Source organism: Haliotis cracherodii, unplaced genomic scaffold (assembly GCF_022045235.1).
Source record: "Haliotis cracherodii isolate W230 unplaced genomic scaffold, xgHalCrac1.p SCAF_3, whole genome shotgun sequence".
NCBI lineage: Eukaryota > Metazoa > Mollusca > Gastropoda > Lepetellida > Haliotidae > Haliotis > Haliotis cracherodii.
This window is the reverse complement of record NW_027266286.1, coordinates 59,515,291-59,529,425: the sequence shown is the minus strand read 5'-3', so window position 1 is coordinate 59,529,425 and position 14,135 is coordinate 59,515,291. Positions and strand designations below refer to the sequence as shown.

Below are 14,135 nucleotides of genomic sequence, written 5' to 3'. Positions count from 1 at the left end.
CCATGTGGGTGATTTTGTGTGATCATTCAGTGATAGAGATTGGCACAATAGTTCTTGCCAAACGTCCAGTAGTTATGATATCATTGAGACTACTAGGAATGAGCCATTTTGTTGTATGTTAGCATTATGAGCACTTGTGTTCTAAAAATGTTCTAGAAATTTCATTATGTATATTTTTTATACATAAAATTTATACCTTTATGTAGCTATAAGCCTGCAAAATGAGGCTGTATCCATGGCAGCCATGTTGAAAATATTCCTCTCGTCTTCTCTACAGCCAGTCATTCCTGTATCGATGTGTAAATTAGTGTCAATTGCTCTTTTGAGTGAGTGAGTGAGTATGGTTTTACGCCGCTTTTAGCAATATTCCAGCAATATCACGGCGGGGGACACCAGAAATGGGCTTCACACATTGTACCCATGTCGGGAATCGAACCCGGGTCTTCGGCGTGATGAGCAAACACTTTAACCACTAGGCTACCCTACCCCCCCTATTGCTCTTATGATGTCCATTGTGACCTGTATATGATCCAATGATGGCAATGTTCCAGGTAGATACAGGTGAGCTACAGAACCTCATGGTTCTAAGTGTGTGACCTCAGGGATTTATCTACACTTGCCCACAGGCTGATACTCAGCCCCAAGTCGGCAGCAAATGTCAGTTAAAAATTCTCCAATTCAGTTAAACATTTCCAAATCCATGCTATAATTTACTTACAAAAAATGTTATTTCTTTGTAGAAGGGACTTGTATTTCACTGATAACAGGACCAATATAGAGGGAATGGTTTTAATATTTAATTTAACATTATTGCATTGAATGCAAAATAAAAATCCAATGTTAAAATACCTCTGAATTTAAGAAAATAAAACTTTAAAAAAACTTTGATGAAAATAGAGATTTTTTTCAGTTTGCCTGCCTGAGAAGCACTTACCATATTCGACGTAATAAGCGCCCCGTTCTAATAAGCACCCACAGCCATATTTGCTAATATATTGGCTAGTGAAGAAACCCAATTAGCACCCCTTCCGATTGATCAATGTACACAAGACTTATTTATTCGCATATAATACACACTCGTATGTTATATGTACCCTTAATTATGGGCAAATAAATTCAGGAAAAATATATCTGTCATATATAAACATTTCAGGCTGTCAGCATAAACTACGAAATTTATCTTTTAATTCAACTTAATTTTTCACCAAAATAATATTTTAATAAGAGCCCCCAATTTCTAACTTTGAGAGGGCCCTTGGCGCTTATTACGTCGAATACGGTACCAGAATTTTGAACCCTAGATAAAAGCCTGGATGAGGTAAAGTCTACCCCAGTTTTCAGCCAAGGAACCAATTGTTACTGTGTGCATATCATTGCAATGCCTATGTAAGTGTATTACTGTCGGGGTGAATACTTCACCATGTTATTCTAACAGTATGCAGTCAAGTCCCGTCACTTCGACATGGTTTATTCATGGAATGGAAATTCATGTGATTAAATTCTGGTGGGTGTACAGATATTAATTTAATTGTATATGCTGCTGGCCAGAAATAAATATTTTCATTCTACAATGTATAAGCACACTAGAACATTCTCAAGTAACTTTACGGTAGTTCTTAGTCATGCCTCCAGTCTTTGATATGCAAAATAAATAATCATTTTTAAAAATGTATTTAGTTAAATTCTTTTGTTGACATTAACATTTACTAAATGAAGTACATAATTAGTTTTCCATGTTAGTTAGAAAAAGCTCATTCAACTAATTAGGAAAGAAACATCCTGATGACATGTCGATACTTTCTATACAGTTCAATACTGTAATACTTATAATTCTCTAGATGTTTTTCAATAAATTTTGACATTTATGCCCATAACCAGAACCTATATAGTAATATGAACAAGATTTTTGGAAAAAATATATGCAAATAACCATATTGACATAAACAGGTATGCATTTACCTGGAATACCTGTATTGGGTAACTCAGGATTAAAGGAATTAAGCTTATTGTCCTTCAGTCCTTCTTCAGTCCTTCATCTTCATCGATCCTCACCAATTAAAGTTTCAGGAAACACTATTAATTCCCAAATGATATATCCAGGTTGTGCATGCTGTGTTTGGCTTGATAATTTCAACTGGAGGCCATATTAGTCCAAACTAGGTGGGATGTGCCACCCACCTTCTCCGTCATCAACCTCCATCAGATCCCTCAGCTGCCCCCACACAACTGTCACCAGGTGTCAACATCACGAACAGTTCATTAATCTCTGTATATCTCTGTTGGTAGCCTCTGTGACATCTTTGTTTGATGTCATGTTTGACAGGAAGCAGTTGCCGTAGCAGGTTAGACCTGCACATGCATCCAGTGGAAGATTAATCAGGTGCTGCTGGACAACTGGGTGTTTCAGATGCAAAGAGGGTAGAGGGGGTGGGGGGGGGGGGGGGGAGACTGTCATCATGCTGGCTGGGACCATTGTTGTGAAATTGAAATATGTTATCACACACTAGACATTGAAATATGCCTTGTTGCCATATACTTGGCAGAACAAATATGCCATGTTATGTAGACAGTGAAATTTGCCTTATGGTTTTTTTTAACACTTTTCTAGATATTGAAATATGCCTTGTTATCTTACATTTGAACAGTGTTGTAATTGTAATATTTACTTAACTGTGAAAGCCTGAGATTTCTAAAGGTTAGAAAAGTGATATTTACTCAGCAGTGACGGAAAAGCTAGTGATATGCAGTGAAAATAACACTTTGCCTGAACTGCCTGAGATGTAGCATGGAGGGTTGCCTGTTGTGTTACCAACACCTAGCCAGTGTGAACCCTTCTGTCCAAGATAGCGATCTATCTGTGGATGTAGCGAGGAGGTTGCATGTTTTGTTACCAACACCTGGCCAGGATGAACCCTTCTATCCATGATAGCGATCCATCTGTGGATGTAGCGAGGAGGTTGCATGTTTTGTTATCAACACCTAGCCAGGGTGAACCCTTCTATCCAAGATACAAATCCATCTGTGGATGTAGCGAGGAGGTTGCATGTTTTGTTACCAACACCTAGCCAGGGTGAACCCAGCTTCTATCCATGATAGCGATCTATCTGTGGATGTAGCGAGGAGGTTGCATGTTTTGTTACCAACACCTAGCCAGGGTGAACCCTTCTATCCAAGATAGCGATTCATCTGTGGATGTAGCATGGAGGTTGCCTGTTTTGATACCAACACCTAGCCAGGATGAACCCTTCTAGCCATCCATCTGTGGATGTAGCGTGGAGGGTTGACTGTTTTGTTACCAACACCTAGCCAGGATGAACCCTTCTATCCAAGATAGCGATTCATCTGTGGATGTAGCATGGAGGCTGCCTGTTTTGATACCAACACCTAGCCAGGATGAACCCTTCTTGCGATCCATCTGTGGATGTAGCGTGGAGGGTTGACTGTTTTGTTACCAACACCTAGCCAGGATGAACCCTTCTATCCAAGATAGCGATCCATTGGGGATGTAGCATGGAGGCTGCCTCCTTTGTTACCAACACCTAGCCAGGATGAACCCTTCTATCCAAGATAGCGATCCATCTGTGGATGTAGCGTGGAGGGTTGACTGTTTTGTTACCAACACCTAGCCAGGATGAACCCTTCTATCCAAGATAGCGATCCATTGGGGGATGTAGCATGGAGGCTGCCTGTTTTGTTACCAACACCTAGCCAGGATGAACCCTTCTATCCAAGATAGCGATCTATCTGTGGATGTAGCATGGAGGTTGCCTGTTTTGTTACCAACACCTAGCCAGGATGAACCCTTCTAGCGATTCATCTGTGGATGTAGCGTGGAGGGTTGACTGTTTTGTTACCAACACCTAGCCAGGATGAACCCTTCTATCCAAGATAGCGATTCATCTGTGGATGTAGCATGGAGGTTGCCTGTTTTGATACCAACACCTAGCCAGGATGAACCCTTCTATCCAAGATAGCGATTCATCTGTGGATGTAGCGTGGAGGGTTGACTGTTTTGTTACCAACACCTAGCCAGGATGAACCCTTCTATCCAAGATAGCGATTCATCTGTGGATGTAGCATGGAGGTTGCCTGTTTTGATACCAACACCTAGCCAGGATGAACCCTTCTATCCAAGATAGCGATTCATCTGTGGATGTAGCGTGGAGGGTTGACTGTTTTGTTACCAACACCTAGCCAGGATGAACCCTTCTATCCAAGATAGCGATTCATCTGTGGATGTAGCATGGAGGTTGCCTGTTTTGTTACCAACACCAGGGGAATAGGCTTGAGACTAAAGCGACTGATACATGTGGAATAATGAGAGATAAATAACATTTTATAATAGTAGTGTATTCCACATGGGAGCTATTTTTCTTTATTGCTACCTAATTACAGGAAATTATTGATGTTGATTTTAACTTGTTTCGTTTGTGCTCGTTGAGCCATTATTCCATGTAAATATAATTGCCTTTCAGAAATTTTCTTTTTTTTAAAAGTTTGTATATACTTAAGGCTGAAAATAGATTGATAAGAAACATTAAGTCAGCATGAATGTTCTGAGATACATTCAATCAGGTGGAAAGTTACAGACATAATTGCAATATTGACCTTAAACTAGACAACTGCAATGACTGTGGCGCCATTAGCTGCTGTAGGAACCTGATGTAATGAAGCTATAGGCAGTGGATCACTGGTGCAGCCTCTTCCTGGCAATATATTAGTTCAATTTTTTGTAAGACATTTACACATCTATTAGGAACGTTAAGATGAAGCCTATTTTGTATTAACAAATATTGATTAGACCAGACCAATTTAATATCTTGTACGGCTGGGACATGTCCCAATTTACAACAAGGCTACCCAACCCCCTGTTACCCAAGTCTACCCAGGTACCCGATGTAGGTATCAAATTGGGTACACGATGTCAGATTGGTAATCATTTTACAGGAGCCCTGTCAAACACTATTTAGATTCACCTAACTAAGAGTCAAGTGAGCTAATATCTTGGCCTGTTTGTCCATTGTAAACTTCTTCTAAAAAAACACTCGACGAATAAAGCTGAAATGTAACATGCTTCTTAAAATTCCCACCAATGATGACACCCCAATTTGTTCAAATCTGATTTTCAATATGGCCACCACAGCAGTCCTTGTTTTTGTAATATTTTTAACTTAGGCCTTGTTTTGACCATGCCTTTTAATTCTCTCGAAGGACATTATTTGACAGAGTGAGGAAGGTGAATCTTGGCATGTTTCTTCTGATGACATCACATTTTGTTCAAATAATTAGATTTTAGTTTTAGTTTTTGGTCCTCAGTAATAATGCAGAAATAGTTAAATATAAATGCTGACAATAAGTTTTTTTCAGTATCTGTCTTTGTTGATTACTGCTGATGACATATGCTAGAGAGCTACAGTGACAGTGCCACTAATTTTTCTTAATAACAGCAAGTAATGTGTACATCAAAACTATTAAATACAATGTTATTGTGTGTTACATTTTTGTTATTGCTGCCAAGAAAAATTGGCCAACATATGTTGGTCACTCCTAGGGCTTGAACTAACCTAAAAAGCTTTACTAGCCAGTGTAAAGATAAGATGCCCTTGTGCGTTAAAACAATGGGAAAATTGGGAAGTTTGTACTTGCCCACAGGAATTTGTACTTGCCCCAGGCTAGCAGGCTAGTGTGAAGTTCTAACCCTCCTCACAGCAGCTGTTGAAGCAACATCCACCTCCATGGTCGAGTGGTGGAGCATCTGCCGGAGAGCAGGAGGACCGGGTTTAGATCCCTGGCTACCTCATAAAAAAGATGGTACTTGTTGTTATCCTGCCTGGTACTTGGCATTAAGGGGATAAAACAAGGACCAGTTGGCTCGCAGTCAGGGTGGGGTATTCATGTTAAACTGGGGGCATGGTTTCTCAGTTGGGTAACTCTATAAAATCGGCATTAAACCGCACAAGCACACAGACACACACACACAGACACACACACACACACACACACACACACACACTCACACACACACAGACACACACACACACCACACACCACACACACACACCACACACACACACACACACACACACACACACACACACACACACACACACACACACACACACACACACACACACACACACACACACACACACACACTTCGAGAAATTGCAGAATGTCCAAGGATACATAGTGTTCTTATTGGTCGAGTCAGTTAATCTCTATATTAACCACAATCTTTACTGTTTTATCTTTCATTGAAAATGAGAATGATCTGAAACATGACAATTTAGTTTGTTGTGGCCTTTAATACATGTCAAACCAGCCGCTTCCCATCTTGGGTGTTGTTCTATTGGATACTACTCAAAAGAAAGAGGAACACCCAATTTTTTCATGACATGACATGACATGACAGATTAACTATAGTAATGAAAAAATTGAGTGTTCTTGAACTTATTTGGAGTTGTATTGTTATGAAGTAATTGAATGAAGACTATTCAATAATAAGAATAGTAAGGCTACATTCGTCACTGCTCGCCCCTTTCCGTAACCTGCAAGAAGATTCGTCCTTCTATCGATGAATGTTATGTGCGAAAATACGACAAACCAATCAGAATGCGCCTATGGTTTCAAGTTCTTCGTCAAAGAATCCCTCAGAAATAATTTTTGATTTTACATATGTCTTGCATCTAAAAATATACCCAATACACAGTTAAATGTGTCCAATCATACTGTATAATTCCATATGTCCTGATGTGCTTTAAATTGCATCTAAAATATATATAATATATGGGGAAATATATGTGAACCATTACGCAACGAGTTGACAATTGTTTTAGGTATGCCCGTTTGTGCTTAGACGGAACCCGGTCACAAAAATGGCCACGACAGGGGCTCGAGTCGCTATTCGGCTCGTCCTGGAATAACACGAGTTGGTCACGAATGAGTAAGGCTACTGATGTGTACCGGTACATGTCATGGCGGGTAATTTTGTTTATCTGCCATTTAGTTGCCCGTTCAACAATTACATGCACCTGATTCATATTTTTTTTTATTAATGTAACCACATGTGTCCCAGTGTGGACATTGTGCCAAGCCTTGCCTTGCGCTGCGTGTATGACGATGAAATAACAAACTGCCAGTAAATGGTCTTGAATGACTTCTTTGTTTTCTTTTCTTGTATATTTAATGTAACCTGAAAAATCATTGGAAAAATAATTATTTCTAAGGAAATGTGAAACAAAATACTAATTATGTTTTTCTTGGGTGGCAATCATTCCCTAATTGTTATTTTCGTCTTCACTGTTGTTAATCATGTCACGTTATTCCCAAACCAGTGATTTTGTATCGAGCTACCTGTGTTACCATGGAAACAAAAGAGCTAAATATTAAGAAAGAAAAGACTGAATCATTTATTAGCTCTATTATAATTAATTTGGTCATCATTCAAATATTTAATTAAAAACATTGCAAAAATTCTTCACAAGGAACATTGAGGAAATTCATTGTGGAGAATGAGTATTTCTAGCGTTCCTATTGAAGACCATATCTATGGTTGGTGAACAGATGAGTGTGTTGTGTATACTAACAGCTGGTATAATGAATGATGAATTGGCTTCATTCTGTCAGTAACACCACACCACGGGGCAGCCATTAGCCTTGTGATGTGGTCTAGTTGGGAGGTAGCAGTCAAACATCTATAATGCCGTGACAGCATCATCGGTCTTGAATACATCATCGCTCCTCTCTCCTGACATAGCTGCCATTCAGATTCCATGATCAATATTGGACTTATATTAGTATTAAAAGCTCACATGGCCAAATAAGGGAATATTTGAAGAGAAAAACCCTAATATAGCCTTACAAGGACAAACTTATTGTAAACTATGTCCAAGTCAGAACCACAACACATTAATCTTTTCAGGCCTGTTTGCTGGAATAACAGATAAATCCAGCCTGATCCAATCTCCCTGATATCTCCTCAAGGCAACCTTTAGATCACTTGAGCTTATATTGAGTGAGTGAGTGAGTACTGCTAAAAGGTGAGGTGAAGTGAAATGGGGTTTAATGTGGCGTCCAAGATTATTGCACTTACATAGCGACGTGTGTGTGTGGCTGCTTGTACTAGTCCGGACTGATGCCAATTTATAGTGCTAGCTCACTGAGATACCATGCCACAGTTTAACATGAATACCCCACTCAGACACAGTATACTGACTCCGAGCTGACCAGTCCTTGTTTTAGCCCCTAAATGCCGAGCGCCAGACAGGGTAACAACAAGTACCATCTTTTAACGTCTTTTGGTATGACGCGGTCAGGAATCTAATTCTGGACCTTCTGCTCTCCGGGTGGACGCTCTACCATTAGACCACAGAGGCGGTCTAAACTGCTTATAACAATATTACAGCACTATAACAGAGGAGGACACAGAAATGGGTTTCAGCTATTACCCATGTCAAGAATGAGGATAAGTGAGGATACTGCTGTTTTGAAAAGGAGAGGGGGGTAGTGTGTGATCATAAGTTATCATACTGTGGTTTGATGAATGGACAATAGTTTTGTGTTGGGCAATCGTTTTATGTTTAATAAAAAAAATTTAAGCCATATCCCAAACTGTGTTTCTTATCGTGTTGTAATATGTTTGCTCTTGGCATACTTCTTAAGTGTAGAAAAGTCTAAAGGTATAAATGTTTCAAGAGGAGGTGTGCGCACAAGAGGTGCAGATATTACTGGCATACCATGGTTTGAAATGCTAATGAATATGTATCACAATACGTTTTGGACCACCCCACACCCCCACCCACCCAAACAAAAAAACAGATTGCCAACAAGATGAAAAAATTCATGATTTTGTAAAACGCAATCTATTTTTCATATAGCGAAAAGTCAAAATGAAATTCAGAAATTAGCAACTTGATTCCTGTGTTCAAAAAGAGATAGTACTTGTGACCGTCTTCCTGTATATAATATGTCTATTATGTGACCATAGCAATGGCCAACATCATGGTGGACGAAGTTGTCAGAAGTGTGCAGGGGAAGTCTGATGTTTGTATTCAGGTTTATAAAAAATTACAGAAGAAAGAAAGCATGCAATATATTGCGATAGGCTAGCCATCACTAAAGGACATCCACAAACATGTCATAAACTGTCAGAGGGTGTTCGGGACATTGAGCCTTTAGTATCAGAGAGATGAAGCATCTATCAGGGAGAATTTTAAAATAGCAACATTAGATTTAAATGTAATCCAGTCAACACACTCTATCAAATTACAATGGCTTAGCACCACAAAGGTCAATTTTCCTCATCCATTATAACTGAACATGCTTTCTAGGCCTTCATGTATGCAACAAACAAGCAACTTGAGAGAATAATAATAATTTAAATTTATACCAAATTTATGTCTTTTTCTAAAAAGGACAAATATTGACTGATATGAGTCTAGATGTAGCATAAAATTTGTATCTATTTGCATTTTTGATTTCAAATGTCATCAATCATATTGTCAGTTAATAAAGACATAATTTGAATATAAACTTTTTCAGCCAACAGGAATATGTAGCTGTACACAGAGTACCTGTTATATTGACTCGTGTATCATTCGGCCTGGTAGGATACAATTGGGTCAATAATCATAGAAAGATTCACAATCTACCCATATCACTTTAGGTCAAAAACCATCTCAGACAAACATCACATCCACAGATATTGAAAACAAATGATTGGCAGCTTGACCATTTGACATTTGACATACGTTTCACTATGATTTTTGAATGAAATGTGGCTTGTTTTCGTCGTTGACCTTTCTGACCTAGACGTGTAGTCATTGGTTGACTAATACTGTTGTATGCAAATTACATTTCCAATCTGGTCCGCGAGCAAAATATTAGCCAATCAGCTTGCGTTAAAGAATCACATGATACATTCTTGCAAAATTTCAATGTGTGGACATTACTGTGCAGACGAGTCATGATGTCAGCTAAAAGGCGAATTAACACGAGGTTTACTTGAACTTTGACTTTGAAACCCTATGAGGAATCCTGATCATGTAACTCATTATTTCGACTACCGAATGAACCAATCATGCATAGTGTTGTTTCTGGATACAACGCTTGCAGGTCATGTTTTGTTTCCATTCACGAGAGTTTAATGGTGCAACTTCATGGTATATTGACATTTTAACATAGTTTCTGATAAATCTGATAACCAATAAAGTCATGTATAACTGGGCCGGTAATGTATATCTACGCATGAATTAAATTTTGCAGTAATAGATGATTATTCATTTCAAATTCAACCCATCAGGCTCCTCTTGGACTATCTGAGTTTTCTTTACAGTTTAGTTAGATCGTTCCCCATATGGACTAAAATAACAGCTAATTACTGGACAAAGGCCCATCCGGGTCAAACGGGGCCCTCCTCTGGTTGATGATCGTGATGAAGGTCACTCCCGAAGTATCACATGTATGCATCCCAGCACCACTTTCTGGATCCCCACTGGAACCTGGATCCTGGATCACTGTACGTGAACGTTACATTGACAACAGTTAACTCTGTTTACAGGGGAGTGAGGTTCCTGCAGATTCTGCGTATGTTGCACGTGGACCGACAGGGCGGTACTTGGCGTCTTCTAGGTTCTGTAATATATCTACATAGACAGGTATGTAAAAAAAAGAACACTAAACAAATATTAATCAGATTATTTTAAGTCAGAAAATAGGTAGTTTAGTAGTGGTTTACCGGTTTGGGATGATACGCATCATTATCACATACCATATTCGATGTAATTAGCGCCCGGCTCTAATAAGCGCCCAAAGCAATATTTGCTAATATATTGGCTGGTGAACAATCCTAATTAGCACCCCTTCCGATTGATCAATGTACACAAGACTTATTTATGTGTGTATAATACCCACTGATGTGTTCTATACACCCTTAACTATCGGCAATAAAATTCTGGAAGAATATATCTGTTGTATATAAACATTTCAGGCTGTCAGCATAAACCATGAAATTTACGATCGTTCAACTCTGTTGTTTTTCACCAAAATAATATTCTAATAAGAGCCCCCTATTTCTAATTTTGGGTGTGCCCTGGGAGATTATTACGTCGAATATGGTAGTCAGGTCAGTCTGTGGGAGCGTCAGTGTCCGGTGCTTGTCCTGGACATGGGTTGTCCTGAGCTCCTTTACCACAAGGCTGTAAATACAAATGACTTTTCATAATTTATAGTTTTTTCCAGGAATCGTGACTAGCATGCTGTAGAAGACAATTAAATGTCCTTCCAATCTGATTAACAGTCTTCTCAATTATCTGAATTATTATACAAGATCACCAGTTGAGCACAAGCCATCAGGTTCTGGTCTGAAGTGGTTTAAACATATTAATATTTCAAAAGAAATCTGGATTGGTAGACAAGCAAAACTTGCTTATGTAAATACCTCTCCAGGTAATAACTTACAACAGCTGGTTATATATGAGATAGTGCTAAACATAAACATACTAAAGTACCATGAAGTAGAGAGGATTCACTGCACCTGAAGTATCAACAAAGAGAAATTTGCATTGAATACAGAATATAATCAAAAGTGGTTTTAACACAAATAACATTGATGAAAAGTAGATTTGTGTCAGGTATTACTGAACACATAATATATAACTAATTTCTGCTGTGTTCTCATTACAATAAAAATAACTAACGTTTACATTGAACCTTCAATGTGAATGATATTCAAATGTCCCGTGAAGATCCGGGGTAGGATAGGTCTTCCGCAACCCATGCTTATCGTAAAAGGCGATTGGGTGGTCAGGCTAACTGACTTGGTTGATGCATGTCATCGTATCCCAATTGTGTAGATCAGTGCTCATGATGTCCATCACTGGATTATCTGGTCCAGATTTGAATATTTACAGACTGCAGTCACATAGCTGGAATTTTGCTGTCAAACAAACAATCATATTCATATGTAATGACCGGCAATGTGAGAAAAACATGGAAATTAGCATTTTGTTCGGTAATACCCAATACCGCTTTTGACCTCATTCAAGATTTAATTGACATTTATAATATTTTCCCTTATGTTTGATGTGACATATTTGTTCTTCCAGGAGTTAATTACAACACTGTACATAGGATTCCTGGGCCTTATATTTTCCTCCTACTTTGTGTATTTGGCGGAGCGTGAGGATGGCCGGAAAGACTTCTCCAGCTATGCAGACGCCCTCTGGTGGGGAGTGGTGAGTAGGCAAACTTGATTGAAGCTGCCATGTACCATACTCTGTATTATATGTTTTGTTTGTTGGTTGTTTAACGCCGCACTCAGCGAGTTTGGTCATCATAGAGTGCTTCCTTCAGGCTTCCAGACACATGCATTTGTATTATGACTTTTTCCCTGAACATGACGCTTAATTAAATGTATGAACTGTTGTTTATTTTCATAGATATGCCATACAACAGTGCATTATGACTGCCATTGCACAAATCTCCACAATTTCTGTCTTCCTTTTTACATTGACAGTTTCACACAGGTCTCGGGGACATGGGTAACCAATGTCTTTAAGGCACTAGAATTCGCTGTGCAGGTTGCCTCCCTTAGTTGCACCAGGATTCGATGATCATTATAACTATTTTAAGTTGAAAGTTGAACTACAGTAAACTACTGTTATAACGAACTCAAAGGGACCACTAATTAGTGGTCATTATAACCGTAGTCCATTATAAGCACATATTGCATATATACAGAAAATGCCTGGGATGAAAAATACATGTTATATCTGTCAGTTGTTTATAAGCATGTTCGTTATAAACATAGTTTACTGTACATAGTTGAAGCTTGTTAGCAGATCTGAGGTTCCAAACATGTTGGTACGTCTGCACTAATTCCATGAAATATGAAGGCGCTGTTCCACAGTAGCAGCAACAGGTCATACACAAGACCTCCAAGTCTACAGGGGCTTGTATGATATAGAAAGGAATTAATAGCAACATCCATAGAGCACAGACACAGGGGAAACAGCACAAGGGAAAATATGGTCTCGGCCTACATACTGCTGAAAAGATGCTTTCATGTCACTATGGTTAATCTGTCGGGATAAGTTAAAGAACAGCCGATTTTGTCATGTGACGATAGTTAACTGTTTGATTGGCATTCTTGAAGCTGGAAAGTAAGTAAAAAAATGTAAAATTTATAATACATTATGCGTAATAACTTCTGATTTATTGCATATAGCGACATTTCCAGGGAGATTCTTACACCATTATCAAGCTGGAGTGTAAGAATCTACAGCAAAACGTCACTATTTGCTATTGTTATCCATAAGTTTTCTGATCATATTTAATATGCTCTGAAAGATTATCTATGGTAATATGAAAGAATCATGTGTTCTTTAACTTCTTTTGAGTCGTATAGAAAAGATTATGTTGCTGTCTGTTTCAGATTACTGTGATGACTATAGGTTACGGAGACAAGGTGCCCCAAACATGGATGGGGAAGATAGTTGCCTCCTGTTTTGCTGTGTTCGCAATATCCTTCTTTGCTCTTCCTGCCGTAAGTTGTCAAGATAATAATTTGTCTTAACGGAAATCTGACTGGATGTTGTCATAGAATGTGAGTTTCAGGTTTTAAGATCTAAACATGAAAAAAATCAGAATTAAAAGTACTTGCACAAGAGTTTGCAAGAGACAAATTAATACTGACATGATTTATGTGGCCATGCAACACAGAAATGAGATATGACAGTTGTGTCTTACCATGACAGCTTCCTGCTATGATACATCCTCTCTTAGTCTCCAGGGCATGCATTTTGGTATACCCGGTACCTTCACTAACATTTAACATATGACAACCATGGGAAGGAATCCACGGGTATTGTAGGTTTCCCGAAATGTTGGTGTTTACCCACTGGCAGCTTAAGATGTCTAGTGGACAGAGCATCTGCCTGGAGAGCAGAAGGTCGATCCCCATCTTCTCGAGGCAAGTGAGTCAACTGACTATAAAAGTCCAGTTTCACCCTTGCCAAACTAGTCTGGTATTATGGAGTTACATTTTGCATTGACTAACGAGTCTATCCATAGTCCAATCAAAATCGTGTACTGAAATCAAATCTGGTTAGTAAACTGTCATGCAGATGTCGGTGGTT

The 14,135-nt window shown here is 38.8% G+C and overlaps 1 protein-coding gene across 2 annotated transcripts in view; it reads left to right on the top strand.

Moving 5' to 3' along the window:
* The window catches only part of LOC139473870 (potassium voltage-gated channel subfamily KQT member 1-like), a 147,243-nt gene that overhangs the window by 92,280 nt on the left and 40,828 nt on the right, over positions 1–14,135 (top strand). For both annotated transcript variants that reach the window (XM_071256654.1, XM_071256653.1), the window contains 3 exons: positions 10,559–10,655; positions 12,105–12,233; positions 13,433–13,543. In XM_071256654.1, coding sequence (XP_071112755.1) covers positions 10,559–10,655; positions 12,105–12,233; positions 13,433–13,543 — 337 coding nt within the window. The remainder of the gene's footprint in view (positions 1–10,558; positions 10,656–12,104; positions 12,234–13,432; positions 13,544–14,135) is intronic.